This window comes from Nanorana parkeri, unplaced genomic scaffold (assembly GCF_000935625.1).
Source record: "Nanorana parkeri isolate BGI_ZX_2015 unplaced genomic scaffold, ASM93562v1 scaffold237, whole genome shotgun sequence".
NCBI classification, from domain to species: Eukaryota; Metazoa; Chordata; class Amphibia; order Anura; family Dicroglossidae; genus Nanorana; species Nanorana parkeri.
This window is the reverse complement of record NW_017306505.1, coordinates 1,250,981-1,267,413: the sequence shown is the minus strand read 5'-3', so window position 1 is coordinate 1,267,413 and position 16,433 is coordinate 1,250,981. Positions and strand designations below refer to the sequence as shown.

Genomic DNA, 16,433 nt, shown 5'->3' with positions numbered 1-16,433 from the left:
GAACAATCTAGGACAACATAGCTGATTTGGAAAAATTCTCCAATTCATCTCACTTTCCAGTTCAGCGATGTTGTCCTAGATTGCTCACTTCTCCTGCCTTCTCCCAACTCTTCACCCTTTTGTGAAAAACCCTGTCAATGTTTATTTTTCAGTTAAAGAGGTTAGAATAAAGCAGATGCTGTACCCAATATATAGTAATATTTTAACAACCAAAGTTGCTCATTAGATACTTTGCATTAGAACTTTATGTTCTGCTTTGTAGTGCTATACAGTGCTTGTGTTTTGCTGCTCCTTCCCACATTGCAAGTTTGTGATTAGAGACGGTGGTTTAAAAGCCAATACAAAGCATAGAGTAAACTGACTGACTGAATGAAAGTTGTGAAGATGGGGGTTTCTTTGTGTTATTTTATATTACTCATTATTATATTACTTAAAATGTAACGTAAGGTGACAACTGATGTCTAAAATTCACTGATAGAACCTGTAGCTTATGTCTGGTCTCTGTGGTCTACCTGTACTGCCCTTCTGTGTTTGCCTAGGCCGTGGATAAATCTTCTAAGTAAAGCACCCCAGGAATGTGAATTGCACAATACCACATTACAGTTTCTCTGCAAATCAATGGTGGACCCCAAGTATAGGCGAAAAAATTAACAGCTTCAGTTTTGGAAAAGTGTTTGCAACGCTACCCAGAGGCTCATAGTTGCTGTGTTGTTCCAGTCAGAGCTTACACAGGGTTGAGGACTCTACCCTATGACATTGCTGGGCCAATTGCCAAGCACCACCACTGTGAAATGGAGTGAATTACATGCCACACTTTCATACCTAGAAGTGTGGGAATTGTCTTCATTATGATAGCACAGGTTTGCTTTAAGGTAAAAATATTTTACATTTTAGGGTTACCATCGATTAATATATAGAAATCCACAACACACTTAACATGAACCATTGCTTCTCCCCATTCAAGATGGAAAAATGCCAGGTTTACATTACCTTTTAGTGTTTTATAAATTATGCTGAAATTCTTAAGAGTTTTCAATGAAGATCATCGTGTGATTCATAAATAAAACATTGAAGAGATATAGGTAGCTAATAGCAGAGTGGACTTTGGTAAAAGACGAAGAGATAAGATGTAGCACATTCTGTACAAATGTTAGGATCTGAAAAGTCATTTAATTCCCCCAGGCCTTCCTTTTATACCAAAGGAAGCTGCTAGAACACAATGAGTGCAGTATTTATTCATGGCTGTTCTACAGATTTTTCTGTTGCAACCCCAAACTTGTTGACTTGTAAAGTGTCTCACCCATGATCCTTACTTGAATTCATGACCCTTTCCTTTTTGGAGCTGCCGGGGCTGATGTTATCTAAAATACTTTGTCCTGGTATTAAAAGGTTAATATTTATAATCTTCCTTCTACAGTGGTGTATGAAAATGTGAAATGTAAGAACTGCAAACAAACCGAGGACACAGGATCAGTGTAAAAAGAAAATTGTTCTTCTGCTTCTCGATAACTGCTAACAAAGCAAAGAAAAAAGACATGCTGATGGTAATTACATGCTCAACAAAACAGTGCGATACAGAAGTCTTCCGGGTGCTATCTTAACGGGTGCTGGACAATCGGTGTTTGTTTGAACTCTAAGGAGAGGTCCTTTGAGAATAAGAGACACAATAATCAAGTTATCTTCGCTGAGCTGTTGAATCTAAAAGCAGCTTGTCGACTGCTACAAATGTTTTGACGAGCCTTGGGCAAGGAATACTGGTCAAAGATGGCTTTGGTTCTTCACCTGTTGGCTTGCATCTTTGGGACTGGTGCATGGGTGGCCATCAATGGACTATGGGTTGAACTTCCGCTCATCGTCAATGAGCTGCCAGAAGGATGGTACTTACCGTCCTACCTCACCATTCTCATCCAGTTGGCCAACATTGGACCTTTATTTGTTACCATAATGCACAAGTGGAAGCCTGGGAAGCTAAAGGAAGTTTGGACCATATACACCATAATCAGTTTGGGAATCGTGGCATTGTTCCTTTTGGCATTTTTCTGGAAAGAAACCACCTGGATAGGAGGCCAGTTGCACAGTACAGGATTCCTGGTCTTGACCTTTTTCTTGTCCTTAGTGGATTGCACTTCTTCGGTAACATTTCTGCCGTTCATGATGCAACTGCAACCCAAGTATATAACTACATACTTTATCGGAGAGGGCCTTAGCGGGCTCATCCCAGGCCTTTTATCCTTGATCCAAGGTGTAGGAATGATAAAGTGTATCAATTCAACACACACTGAGAATGTGACACAAGGCTGGTTCAATGCCAGCCAAACCGACCACTACATAGAGACTCAGTATCTCCCGGCCAACTTCTCTGTTCAGGTCTTCATTTTTCTTTTATTCATCATGATGGTTTTCTGTTTGGTGGCTTTTTTCTTCCTAAGTAGACTTTCCCAGAAGGAAAACTCCAAGAATGCTTTGCTTCAAAGTACAAACACCCTGAATTCCTACTCAACAACAGATATAACATGCGACACAGGGCCTTCGGAGGCAAGCAAGACAGGTGACAGCACCAGCAATGTGAATAATCCAAAGCCAGAAACAAATAAAGTGGTGTACTCGTATGGCCATTATGCACTCATATACTTCCTCACTGGATGGGTGAATGCCCTCACCAATGGAGTCCTTCCTTCCATACAGACGTACTCATGCATGCCATATGGTAATCTGGCATACCACCTGGCAGCAGCCCTGGGCTCCATGGCAAATCCTCTAGCTTGTCTGATTGCCATGTTCTTACCTAGCAGGTGAGTGTTGTTTTAAGAACCTATATTTAATATATACATTAACAAGCAGCAAACCAATGCCGGTGTTGATAACCGGGCTACAACAAAGTGCTATAAAGCTAAAATTTGATTGCTTTATGCTATTGCATTTTACAAGAGGTATCTCACGATAAAACCCCAGCTCTTGATTCAGTCATTGACTGTTTAGGCAGCCAAATCTCATTTCATTTTTCTCCAATCAAACCTTTTCTGTCAAAGAAACTCCATACTAACATAAAGATGGAATGTTGTTTATAAATGATTAGCTGTTATACACGCTATGTAATGTGAGGGGCTACCTAAACAAATCTAAGCTAATTGTGAGTAAAATGTGTTAGAGGGTGAAGTTTAGGTGGTTTGACTTGCACTGGACTACTAAGTACTACTACCGTACTATGCGGCTTTTAATCCAGAGTGCAGCTTCTCTTCTTTTTTATACTATTCTAGATTGTACTGCATTTTCTATTTGTAGATGATAAACTTGATGTACTGCTCACTAACATTACCCTGAAATGGTCTGCATGGTCTGGCTTTCAGGTCTCTCCTCTGTTTGGTGTTCTGGTCTGTGCTTGGGACAGGATTTGGGGCTTACAACATGATGACGGCATTAATGAGTCCATGCCCCATTCTACAAAACTCTAATTGGGGTGTAGCCCTTATTGTAAGTAAACATAAAAGTTACAGCTCTTATTTACTGTATGAATTTGCAAGAAGTAAATTGTTTTCTTTTATCTTCTACCTCGTTTAGGGCTTGTTCACACCAAACGCGGACTAGATCTGCATGAGTTTCTGCACACGCAGTGCACTGTGTTTTGCCGCGTTTTTGTAAAACCGGGTCACGTTTTACATGCTCTGGAACTGAACGCTGTGTTGTGAACTAGAGCACAAAATACCATTGGAATACATTGGACGCAGTTTTCATCTGTTCTGTAACTGCTCTGCTCCTGGAACGCGCTTGGTGTGAACTAGCCCTTAGTGTTATTCAGCCATATGCTTGTATCCTCCAGCAGAAGTGTTTGTTTCAGCTGCCCTGGGATAAACCACAAAGCCGTTCTCTCTCTCTCTCTCTCTCTTTGTCTGCAGAGAGCAGGGATGAATTCCAGGGCATCAGGCATAAACCAATCTGCCTGAACACAGAAAAATCTAACAGGGTTATTCAGAAAAGGGTGAAGAGTTTGGAGAAGGCAGGAGAAGGGAGCAATCTAGGACAAAATAGCTGATCTGGAAACATTCTCCAATTCAGCTCACTTTCCAGTTCAGCTATGTAGTCCTAGATTCTTCTCCTTCTTCACCCTTTACTGAATAACCCTGTCAGTTGGTATACAAGCACATGTTTAAGCACAAACAATTAATCTTCCCATGCAAGTCAAGCTGAATGCAAAACCTACTAGAGGCATTCAAAAGCCCGCTCAAAGCAACTCATGACCAACCTACAAGTTAAATGAAAGCAACTCAGGAGCAAGTCAAAGCAGCAGGACATTTCCCCAGAAAACATACAGCTATTCACTAGTTTCTGAGTCTGCAGCCCATGCACTTTCCTTATAAACAATTGGAAGAATGATTAATGAATGCTAGTCTACATTTGTTGGGTTGCAGCTGCTCTGTGCTGTCACAAGGTGGTGTTGTGAACCTGCTTTCTTTCAATATAAGCACTAGACTAGAGCTACTTCAATTTCCAGCAGTGAGGAAATGATTACACCTATGACCAAGGGTAAATGTAATACTAGAAAGGACTAACATAAGCCCATCACTTTACTGTCTATTAGAAGTAGTTTATGATGCGGCAAGACACCTGTGTGAAAAGTCTCAGGTTAAACTGGCGGTTCCTCCGATTCCTGCACTGTTGCTAGTTCCAAAGAAGAAGCCTTAGGTCAAGGAAGAAACAAATATATGGACTGTGAGTTGGCCAATGGCTGCTCACACAGGGTTTTTATCTCCCAGTAAGTCCATATTAAGGAGAACCTGTCCCAAAAAGGGGCACTTGGTCATACACCGCACTGAGTCTGCCCGGGAACATACTGATGTGGTATTCAATGATTCCTTCTTTATTTAGTTTTCTAAAGCTGGCCATACACCTTTAGATTATCTGCATATGTTCTATGGTCAGATGGGAAAAAGTGCAACAAATTCCTCCATCTACACTAAACTGTGTGGATGGAGGAATCTCTCGCTGGGCCAAGCTTCAGCATCTTGCTAGTCGGCCCCTCTGGCTGTCAAGATACCTGAAAAATCTGATTGGATGCAGGCATTGTTCAGGTATTTTGAGAGCCAGCGGGGGCCGACTAGCAAGATACTGAAGCTTGGCCCAGCGAGAGATTGCTCTATCCACACAGTTTAGCGTAGGTGTAGGAATCTGTTGCACTTTTTCCATCTGACCACAGAAACTCTGCAGAAAATCTATAAGAGTATGGCCAGCATAGGTCTAAGGGAAACTTCAAAATCATTATCTTTCCACTTCTGACTTTGCGGCTTGAAAGCACACCTATTATTAAACCAGAACCCCTCCCACCCAGTTCTTGCCTTTAACCTCTTAATATGTAACAGGCAGAATAAAATACTTTTGCTGCCGAAGTTGCTGCTTTGGTATGATATGAAAATGGGTAAAGTGACCAAATGCTGGCATTAGGTCCCATTATTTGTTATTATTTATGAGGACCAGCCAATTGGTGTCTCTGCTGGAAATCTGATCACTCAATTCAGCAAAGATCATGAAACAAATGGGCCATGGCATCCAGTTGTGGACAAATTGTACACCCCCTTTACCATTCATGATTTAAAATTTGGGCATGGTATGCCTGTCTATAGGGCAACTCAACTTAAAATGACAAAAACATTCATCCAAGCTGTTCTACAACACTAAGATCTTACCTTACATGCTGCATATCGATCATAATAGAAACCGGTTCTGATAGGTATCCCTAGGCTGCCATTGCTGACCCGTCCTTAAAATTCCTATTGCCTAGCTGTCACTGGTTGCAATACTTTGAGTTATTGACCCAGAAGACGTATGCAGGCCTGACTTTACAAACTCCACTTACTTCCAGGTCATTTTCTGAGATGGCACCCCCCATATGTCTATCAGAATAGGTTTCCTTTCTGCAGCTAGCTATGGAAAAGCCATCTTTGCTAGCTACTTCAGTCGCCAGTGATTTGTACTTCCATAAACGTGTATTGTAGGCAGCTACAAATCTCCAGACAAAATAATCAAAAAGATTTCTAGCTGCTACAAATCTCTTCTACAAAAGCTGCTTCTGTACCATGGCTTTGAGACTCTCAATCAAACTTTATACTTCGTGACCACCTTGTCTGATCAACAAGATAACGCTTCCAAAAGGATAAAACGATCGTCACAATGTACCATCAATTCACATTCTCTTCTTTTACACGCTTTTGATTATTTCCTCTCATGCGGAATCAGTATTGTTCTGTGTGTGATGAACACAGTGTAAACCAGAACAATAACTTATTTGCTACCTTTTTATCTGTTAAATATGCAATTTAGGAGGTTATTCACAAAGCTGCCGAGTGAATAACCCAGCCGAAGTGAAGTGAGCCGAACAACGTTTGGCTATTCACTTCGGTTCAGTACGGCTGATTTCAGCCGTACATCGGCTGCACTTCGGTCAACCGAACACGCTCTGCATGTTCGGCTGAGCCAAAGTGCAGAAGGACATTGACTCAGCCGATCCAACATCTGGATCGGCTGAGCCGAAGCTCGGGCAGCTCACTCGCTGCCGTTTGCTCCTATTTACATAGGGGCCGAACAGGAGTGAGTAAATAGCCGAATGCCGCTCCGCTCTGTGGTACCGAGCAGAATGGCAAATAGTGAAAAAAGTTTAAAAACTATTTTTTAAATGTAAATAAATAATACATTTTAAAAAATAAATAAAGATAAAAAAAACAAACAAACAAACCTATTTGGCGGAGCTAGCAGTGACAGCTAACTCCGCCCAACTCTTTCCTTTTGGCCGGCACCTGCTAGAGTCTTCTAGCGGGTCTGGGCCAATGAATAACAATTGGGCGGAGCCCAATTGTTTTTGTTTAATGACAGATCAGCGTCCCCAGGTCATTTGGGGACGCTGATCTGCCATTACAACTGGGCGGAGCCAGCCATGAGATCACCGAAGGATGAAGAGAGCCGAAGGATCAGCCGGATCCTTCGGCTCCTTTGTGAATAACCCCCTTAGTCTTTTGTTATATCTGGTACGTGCAAAATTACCTGTTGATACCGTCAGAAATCTGTTGAACTGATAAAGAGTGCGGCACAGGCAGAGAAACGTTATCAGTAACATTGGTACCGATTCTCTATGTAGAAAGAACACCCTCCTTATGTTATGGAGCTGAGGAGAGGAGAGGTTGTCCTGTACACCTAATACACTTCCTATGGTGACAATGCTACTCCTTCATAGATACAGTACGGTGGGTCAGTGTAGTTGTCGTAGGACAGAATGTGTTGCAGCATCACAAGATGAAAGTAAAGTAAAAATAGCCTAAAAAAGAAAACTAAAAGATGGCTTCTCAATAGAAGGGAATAGTTTTGTCTGGGCATCCGCAGAAGACTTTGTGAGTATCCAGCGGTGGCTGTGCAGCTTCCCATGGGATGCACATTGTGGAACTGGCAGAATTTTGCACAGGTAAGTACTGTATAATACATTGTGGGGGGTGAGTATAATACCTTTGGGGAGGTATTTCTAGGAAAACTTGATGAAAGTATTCTTCAGTTTCATGAAACTCTGATTTTTTCCCCCCACCTGGTATGTCTCCTATTTAGCTGTTCTTAATTGACACCTCAAAGGCAAAGGTATCTACAAATATAGCAAAAACCCAAGATCGTGTAGTGAAATTTACAGAAATACCGCATAGATCAATAATATAATGTATGTTCAGCAAACCTCCATCGGGGGAAATGGCCATTAATATTTGCAAACAAGGCACATATTGAAAATAGGGCACGCGTAATGCTTCTACAAAGTGACGCCAATGTAGGGGTGAAAAAAGCAACATTTGATCTATTTGCTAGTTATGTTCATGTAGGTCCCATTCCTCTATACTGTGTGACATGCTTGAGGTAAATTATTATGATTGTAAGTAACGACAAATGTACTGACACCTGTTTCTTTGGATCTCCCCTCAGGTCATCTCTTGGGTTCTCTTCATCGGTACGCTGAGTTATGTTAAAGTCATGATTGGGGTGATTCTACGCAGCCAGAGTCACAGCGCCCTTCTGTGGTGTGGAGCGGTAGTGCAGTTGGGATCCATGATTGGGGCGCTTGTCATGTTCCCCATGGTCAATGTGTATGGGTTTTTCAATTCGGCCGATCTCTGCAATACGAACTGTCCCAGCTAAGAACAGATGACTGCAAGGAAGCTAGACATACATAAATATATACCTCTGCATGGAAGCACAGTAAAAAGCACTACAGAGAATAAATATATTTAGCAGTAAACATATAGAGTATTTAGTATTAGCACTCTTTGGTTATGGATGCGTCCTCTTTAATTAAGCGTACACTCCTCTTCCACAACTAATCCTGCTTAGTATAATGGAAGTGGTTGAACAACGATGCAGACTTTACTCTCTGTAGCTTCTACTCTATGTTGGCACTTACAATACTTTACTGGGGCCTTAGAAGTAAAATGACATTCCAAGGGTAAATCTTAGCCTGAAAGGTTTCAGTTGTATGATACCACAACTGTAACTAAAACTTTTGCTGGAGGACAAAAAAGACACCTCTAAAAAGTAGAGGAACATAAGCAGGTTTAGCAAATGTTGCAGGCCACTCAACAAACCTTAACACCTCCATGTAAAAACGTAGAAATTTGTAAAGAATCCCTCCCAACTTTTCTGCCTTGGTGTAACCAAGGCCCGGGCTGTCTCAGACTTGTTGGAAACCATCAAATAATACATAATCCATATTGCATGGTTTATAATAACCATCCAGAGTTCACGGAAACTCAGCTCCTGCTTAGGAACTCAGCTTGGAGCTCCAAAACATAAAGAGACAAGTGGTTCACCAATAAAAAGAGATAAAACGGGGGAAAGTATTTGTCAATGAAAAGTTACTCAAACTTTGCATTACAGGTTAAGTTGTTTGACCTCAATAAATAAACAATGTAACCTGTGGCCTGCGTAATGCTTTTATGAATGTTAAGTCGGTGATAAGAGATGAGGCGACAGGTGCCCAACCCAGCCGACCTCACTCGTATGGACCTGTGTTTACAGGCTTTGGGCTTGAAGATGCTTTTTTTGTGTAATCCACTTGCATTGGAGATGGGTTTATTATTGACACCATTGTGTGAACCAAAACCCACTGACATAGGCCCTAGTCCCGCTGACCTGCGGCTGTCTGGGGAAGAAGTCCATTGGGCAGGTTAAAAACCCTTTTCCAAGTAATGATAACTGGCAGCCACAGAATCTACCTGTGGTGCAAATTTCCTTGTTTCTTCCCTCCATTTACTTATCAAGTTATGTATTTACCATTCCCTCTATTTACTTTACAAGCACTTTCCTGTTAATGCTATGTACCACAGGAGTACAGAAAGATTCCTAAACTACAGTACGCCATAATTGCCCTCAAAAGTCCACAGGTGACTCCTGATACATAAACAATAGCCCAACTTCCACCACACCAGCGCATAAAAGGGGTCGAAAAATAAATGATTTATCCATATTCAACATTAGCAACCCAAAAAAATATCGTTGTATCGTAAAGAATAATACCATTTGTGTGTGCTGGTGACCCACTGCGAAGACTTTGAATTTTGCACGGCGCCATCCACGCGATCACCTCTAGCACCACTAATAGTGTGAGGTTGTAAGACCGTAAGGAGTGCAGGTGGTTCTTGGATAATACCAGGACACATCACGGTAACTTTATTGATGCACTTCAGTTGTCTGAAGTTTTCCTGCCTCTATCTTAGCAGAAAGAAACAAACAGACTGCAAAACAGCAGCAAGGGTCGCCTTTGTGCAAACCTTTTTTTTTGCAGCCCTTCAAAATTAGATAGCTTTACACTATGCATAAAGCAACAAAGTGAGTACATTTAAGCACACAATACCCTTGGCGTCCCCCCGGTCGAGGTAGTCATTTTATATTGGATATTATGGTGAGAACAATGCAACATTGCCACCGGCATTGTCGCCACAGATCAACCTTCACCTCTGCGTCTTGTGCCAAATAGTCATAAATAAACTGTCTTTGTGCCTCATCTGCTCTGTGTGTCGTTTTCTCATTAAGTAGCTGGCGAACAGACGTTAACCCTCACAGGGCTGGCAGGAAACATTTGTAATCCTCCAGAGAGAGCGAATCCTGGCCGTCATGATGCAAGATGCAGCTGAGACTCCTGTAGATGAGGTGTCCTGTCTCAGAAATGGGATCAAAGCTGGGGGGGGACATTGAGGGGGTATGTACCTTGTTCTTAATCAGAATATATAGGAGCGCCAGCTGCAGGACTCTGTTTATCAATTACAAGCTGTGGAGAGGCGATATGCAGCGTTCCATGACAATTATCAGCTCAATAATTAAATGCCTCTCCGGGTTGATGGTTCTAGGCTCGCGGGGCTTTTCTGAAGGCAAACACTGCAATGATAATATTACCGCTGGGGAGTATAAGAGTACTTCTCTTCTGTCTCTTCGTAGCTTAATGCTGGCCGAGTGGCTTTAAATGGAAGAATCGTTTTTGTGATTTGCTATCTAAGAGCACCCCGCTGCCACATCAGCTAGTACTTTGCCATTGAAGCAGCGAACCAATGGTACCGTCTTGGAGATGAAGGGTGTGCTACAATGCCATCATGGCGAACTCAAGCGTAACTACAGGGTGTGCAACTTCCCATGAGATCACCGGACCCAAATATGTCTCCAACTTCCCTTTAAAGATTTTTTTATTATGAATAAGAATAAATGACTTAAATAAATATTTTTGACATTTTATATAACTGTAAATATTAAGTGTAAAAAAGCTTGGATGATCATATGAGAAGGGCGGCAGTAACATTAAAGAATCTGTATTTTATAGAGCAGATGCTTTTAAGAATCAGATACATTTCCAAGGATAATGTTTTCCATGGACATCTCGGACTGCCCTTGGAAGTCAGGGACAGCTGGCAACTGTGCGTATAGCTACAAATGCTTCCTTCAACTGAACTTATTGATGGTTTTGTGTGATTGTGGACTAATTGTAGCTTGTACCTACAATTATGCAATTTCATTTCACCAATAGGGCTAGGTTTATTCATCTTAGTGATGTTTCCTTGCGTCTGACTGACATAAACAGCCCTCCAATATTTCTCCGTGAACTTGGCCACATTTTTTAATTTCGAAGGAAGTTAATAAGGGAAGCTACTGGGTTAGGTGAGCGACATACAGAGTTAATGTGAAAATAACAGGAGGATAAAGAGTCATTTAGCACCCCCTGTCCCCTCCACCAGCCACCAGAGAGCTGCCCTTCCTCTGTTCTATTGTGCCGGCCCCGGATAATGAACTCAAAGACAATAAAATGCTCATTTTGCTCCTCTGTAGCAGTGCAGCAGGCTGCATTGAGATGCAAAGTGCTGTGCGACAATGCCTCTTCCTTGCCTCGGCCTGTCAGATGGATCCTGAGTTGCAGCTGGTCAGGGGGGCTGGCACCACCTGGTCATCGAATGTTCTCATGAGCTCCTGGTTCAGCCTGGAGGGGTGGACAGGCCATTGCTCTCCCATCTGTTCTCGAGCTGCTGTCCTTCATCCCCACCCCCTAACCTGGACGAAGGACGACAAACGTCTGAGAACTCAAATGAACTCTGCTCCTCGGACTGTCTTGTGACTTGTTCCCAGTCACAACTGGGAAAATGATGCTAAGATTCTGAAGACCGGTGATGCTTAATTGCTTTGACCCAGAGTGTTACTGTGCCCTTCCTCTGGGACCCCAACTTTGCTCTTATTGTGGGAAAGGATGTGTCCTTCAATTCAGTGCGTTACAGATATGACAAACTGGGGACCAAAAAATAAATCACACCTCTGAATGGCTCAACTAACAGTCAGTGCCTCCATTTATTCTTATGACATTTTTATTATACTGTAGAGTTCTGTTGTTCCCCTAGAACATGCAAATTAAGTTATTCCCATCTGAATTATTTAAACCCAATTGAACTTTCCGCTTAAATTAGCTATATAAATCCAAAAAAGGCATGCAAAGCCTTAAATTGTGTTCTCTCTAAAAGAACAGCCAAGCCCTGAGTAGAAAACCGTGCATCATGCTGGCATGCTACAGAGTGGGGCCCTTGCTCTCTGTAGGGAAGTAGTGATCTCTTGGAAGAGGTCCGACAAGCCCCCTTCTGCAACAGAGCTAGGGCCATCTGATGCAGCAGGTGGCATGTCAGACCTCTGCAGAGAGACCACCGCTTTCCCACAGAGAACAAAGATCCCACTATGCAGCTGCTGGCAGGGGACTGGCTTTTCCTGCAGTGTACATGATGGTGTCAGAGATCTGCAACTGGCCAGGCAGTAAAGTGATGCTTCTTCAAGGGACCAGTGCCATGGAGAAGAGTAGACATGTGCACCGGCACACAACATTTGTTTCATTTTGTTTTTATTCTGATTTTCCGTGATTACGTTTTTCGGGATTAGGGTCCAAAACTCAATTCGTTTCAGGATGCGGAAGAAATTCGTTAGCGGTAGTCTGTACGAACTTTCGTTTCTGGATGAATATTCGTTGCAGCAAAGTGACATTTTTTTTAACAGCCTGCTGAAGAGAGAAAAAAAAAGCGTGAGGTTCCCCCCCAATTGATACCAGACCCTTTAGGTCTGGTAGGAATGTTAGAAGGGACCCCCCCAGTAAAATAAAAAAAAAGTGCGTGGGTTTCTCCCCAAAAGCTATATCAGGTCCCCCTTAAAATTCCTAAGGGCCTAGTATGGCTTTTGGGGAGAACTCAACATACTTTTTTTTAAACTTGGGGGGGGCCCTCCTAACATACCTACCAGACCTCTGGTAACAATTGGGGGGGAACCACACGCTTTTTTCCCTTTTGTCTAATGCCACTTTGCTGCAACGAATATTCGTCCAGAAACAAAATTTTGTACAGACTACCGCTAACAAATTTCTTCCGAAATTTTCGTTATCGGAAACTCGGGGTTGTTTTTATTCGTCATTTCTGTCATTCGGATATATGCAAATCTCCGAACATTCATCCAAATAACGAATCTTTCCGAAATGAATCGCACATGTCTAGAGAGGAGGGAGCCAAGAAACAACGCAAGTATCTGTACTTATTGGGGCTTTAAAGCAAATCTCAATCAAAACTTCCTGTCAGCAGGACAGAAAATGAAGGAAATCTCAACCAGTGCAACATTAACAAAACCCGACCCTTCCCTAATGTGAGGTTCTTTAAAAAAAAAAACTAACCCTTGCAGTTGAGTTACCAGTTGGGTTAGTCTGACTGCAAGGGTTAGTTTTTTGTCCTAGATCCTGGAGTTCCCTTTTTAAAGTGCATAACTGTGTCTGAGAGGTGTGAATGGAAGCTATTGTTGCAGGTCAGGTTGGCTATCCTTCGATGTCTAATTTCACCCGGTACTTTCTATGCCTGATTGGCGATATCACTTGTGCCAAGACGGGGGATGTTTGCATGGTTTAAAGCTAGCATTTTTCATCTGGCTAGAGTCCCTTCCTATTGCACCGATGTCTCAGCACAGGATACAGCCCACTGACCTATTTGAAAAGTACAAATTAGCACATAAATAATAAAGCACCTGGCATTGTTGGGAGAAATTGCGGGATTTAATAAGAAATTACAGAGCGGACAGGCAATCCCCTCAGCTCCTCATCATATGCAACACCTCAATATTGTGTATTGAGTCAGCTTCCTAGAGAGTGTGGAGTCTGCTGACGCAGCAGGCTGTGTTAATAACTGCCCACGCCGGTAAGATGGGTCTCCTAGTAGGTGGAAATTAACTAAGAACTGCAAATATACACAAGCATGCGGAGTAAATATGAAAGAAAGGATCTGGGCTTAGCCCCGGTCGGAAGGATTTGACTGAACCTTGAAAGCCGAGCTTGAATATATTTCTCCACCGGTCCCAGCAGACTGCTTCCTGATTTGTAGCAGAAGATGTCCTCTTAAATATCTGCCAGTCTTGAAATAGAAGATCTCTATCTCTTATCTGAGAGTGACAGGAAGAACAGAAGGGGCTACCGATGCTACGGTAGCGGCTACACGGTAACAAACAGATTATGCGGCGGGCGATATCAGTGGAAAACACTGATGGGAAACACAGTTCTACCAAACCTAAATGTTAATTTGTACAAGCTATCCCCCTCCCCCCCCCGCCCATTAGTTATAGATTCGACTCTTGAATGATCTTTTGTATTGCCTGACACACATAGACGTAACCTGGCAGATTTTTGTACAATTTGTTCTCTTGTCTCGTCCCCGGCACATCTGCGCAATGCCCTGCTGCGTGAGGCGGTAAAAGCCAAATGAATAATGAATTGTACAATAAGGACTGAATGAGGTTCTCACAACTAATTATGGCCACTGTTATAGCTACTGAGTATCTGAAAATTTCGATCCAGAGAATTGATCCAACATCTGTTTTAGGGGTTACCCCTTCAAGCCAGCTTATGTATGTGGCCGCATAGGGGTGAGCATAGGCATATATGTGGCAGCATGGGGGTGTGCATATGCACATTTGTGACAGCATGGGGGGTGAGCCCTAGTAAGTATTTTGCTGACACAAAACAACAAAGTATATATGTGGCAGCACAGGGGTGAGTATAGGTATATATATACAGTGGCCAGATTATTATGGCCACCCTATCAGTACTTCGTTGGGCCACGAGATGACTCCACGAGATGTTGAAAGGTGATGCGAGGAATCTGACACTGCACTGTTGCCCTTCTGTTGTCTTGTACCAGTCTTGCCCCTCCCCCGTTCTGCCCTAACATTGACTAGTCGCTGACGGCCACAATTCGCACGTTCAGACCCAGATTTTCGGCTGACAGTCCGGTCTTTAAACACTTTAACAACAGCTGCTCTTGAACATTTAACACATTCTGCTGTTTTGCTGATACTCGCTCCATGGCTCCGAGCGCCAACAATCATCCCGCGTTCAAAGGCTGTTAAATCACGTTGTTTCCCCGTATCTTCAGAAACAAATCACTTCTACTGTCGTGGTAAACAACCCGCTTCCCTATTTATAATGGTCTGGCCCTCTAGCAAGTTCAGCGCCAAATTATAGCTAATCTGCCTACAAACGTCAGGTGGTCATAATAATCTGGCCACTCAGTGTATGTGGCAGCATAGAGGTGGGCCCTATTGAGTACGCTCCAGACACAAAACAATTAGGTATATATATGGCAGCATAGAGGTGGGCCCTATTGAGCACGCTCCTGACACAAAAATTTGAAGTATATACTGTATGTGGCAGCAAAGGGGTGAGTATGCGCATATACTGTATGGAGCAGCATAAAGGTGGGCCCTCTTGAGCATGCCCTGGACAGGGCGAGCATAGGCATTTATGTGGCAGAGTAAGCGTGGAGCCTGTTGAGCATGCTCCCGACACAAACAACAAAGTATATATGTGGCAGCACAGGGGTGAGTATAGGTATATATGTAGCAGCATAGAGGTGGGCCCTATTGAGCACGCTCCCGTCAGAAAACAATGGAGTATATATGTGGCAGCAAAGGTGTGAGTATGCGCATATACTGTATGGGGCAGCATAAAGGTGGGCCCTATTGAGCACGCTCCCGACAGGGCGAGCATAGGTATTTATGTGGCAGTATAAGCATGGACCCTATTGAGCGCGCTCCCAATACAAACAACAAACCATATTTGTGGCAGCATGGGGGTGAGCATATGCATATATGTGGCAGCATAGGAGTGGGACCTATTGAACACACTCCAGACACAAAACAATAACGTATATATGTGGCAGCATAGTGGTGGGCCTTATTCCATGCTGTCACATATATGTGTTGCTGTTTTGTGTTAGCAGCATGCTGAATCGCGAACCCCCAGCACTGTGACCAATTTAGCCGGCTCCCGATACAAAACAATGCAGCATACCGTATATGTGGCAGTACAGGACATGGCTCGCCGCCATGGTGCCTCATATATGCGTATGCTCACTCCATGCTGCCACACATATATGTATATGGCAGACAGGAAGGGTATCACGTTCCTGAGGCTGAGACTGGAAGATGGGGAGGCGCCTCTTGCGGTTCGCGTCCCGCGACCCCTGGAGTTTGGAACAGAAGGGCGCAGGGCAACGAGGAGCACGAGTGCCGAAGACTGGAAACGAGCACTGCGTGGGAGCAGCTGAGAAGAGAGGTCAGGAAGCCAAGGTCAAATCCGGTCGGGCAGGCAAGGTACAAAAACGTAAGGCAATCTCAAGGTCCAGGAAACAGGCCGGGGTCAAGGGCTGGCAGCAAGCAAGAGAGTAGTCCAGGGCAATCCGAGTCAGAGGCAGGCTTTAAACAATACAGGAACACAGGATACAACACAGCAAGCTGACAAGACCATCAGCAATGAAAGAGAGGCTGACTCCTCCTTAAATAGTCCCAGGATACTGACAGCTACCTCACTTCCTGTGTGGTTTCCCGCACATTTTGCCGCCATTCCCGCGCATGCGCAGTTTGCCGCGATTTCT

At 43.3% G+C, this 16,433-nt stretch overlaps 1 protein-coding gene across 1 annotated transcript; it reads left to right on the top strand.

Moving 5' to 3' along the window:
* The first annotated feature begins 1,722 nt into the window (after window positions 1-1,722).
* On the top strand, window positions 1,723-8,225 carry SLC52A3 (solute carrier family 52 member 3). The gene is made up of 3 exons (XM_018556410.1): window positions 1,723-2,792; window positions 3,348-3,471; window positions 7,945-8,225. Exons 1-3 carry the CDS (start codon window positions 1,765-1,767, stop codon window positions 8,155-8,157), a joined length of 1,365 nt encoding a protein of 454 aa, XP_018411912.1. The 5' UTR covers window positions 1,723-1,764; the 3' UTR covers window positions 8,158-8,225.
* Window positions 8,226-16,433: the final 8,208 nt, after the last annotated feature.

What these genes read in the sequence shown, in the direction of transcription:
- SLC52A3 (XM_018556410.1), top strand. Translation starts at nt 1,765, where the DNA reads ATGGCTTTGGTTCTTCACCTGTTGGCTTGCATCTTTGGGACTGGTGCA. An exon ending in GCCATGTTCTTACCTAGCAG is followed by an intron (nt 2,793 to 3,347) that starts GTGAGTGTTGTT and finishes TCTGGCTTTCAG; the next exon opens with GTCTCTCCTCTGTTTGGTGT. An exon ending in ATTGGGGTGTAGCCCTTATT is followed by an intron (nt 3,472 to 7,944) that starts GTAAGTAAACAT and finishes ATCTCCCCTCAG; the next exon opens with GTCATCTCTTGGGTTCTCTT.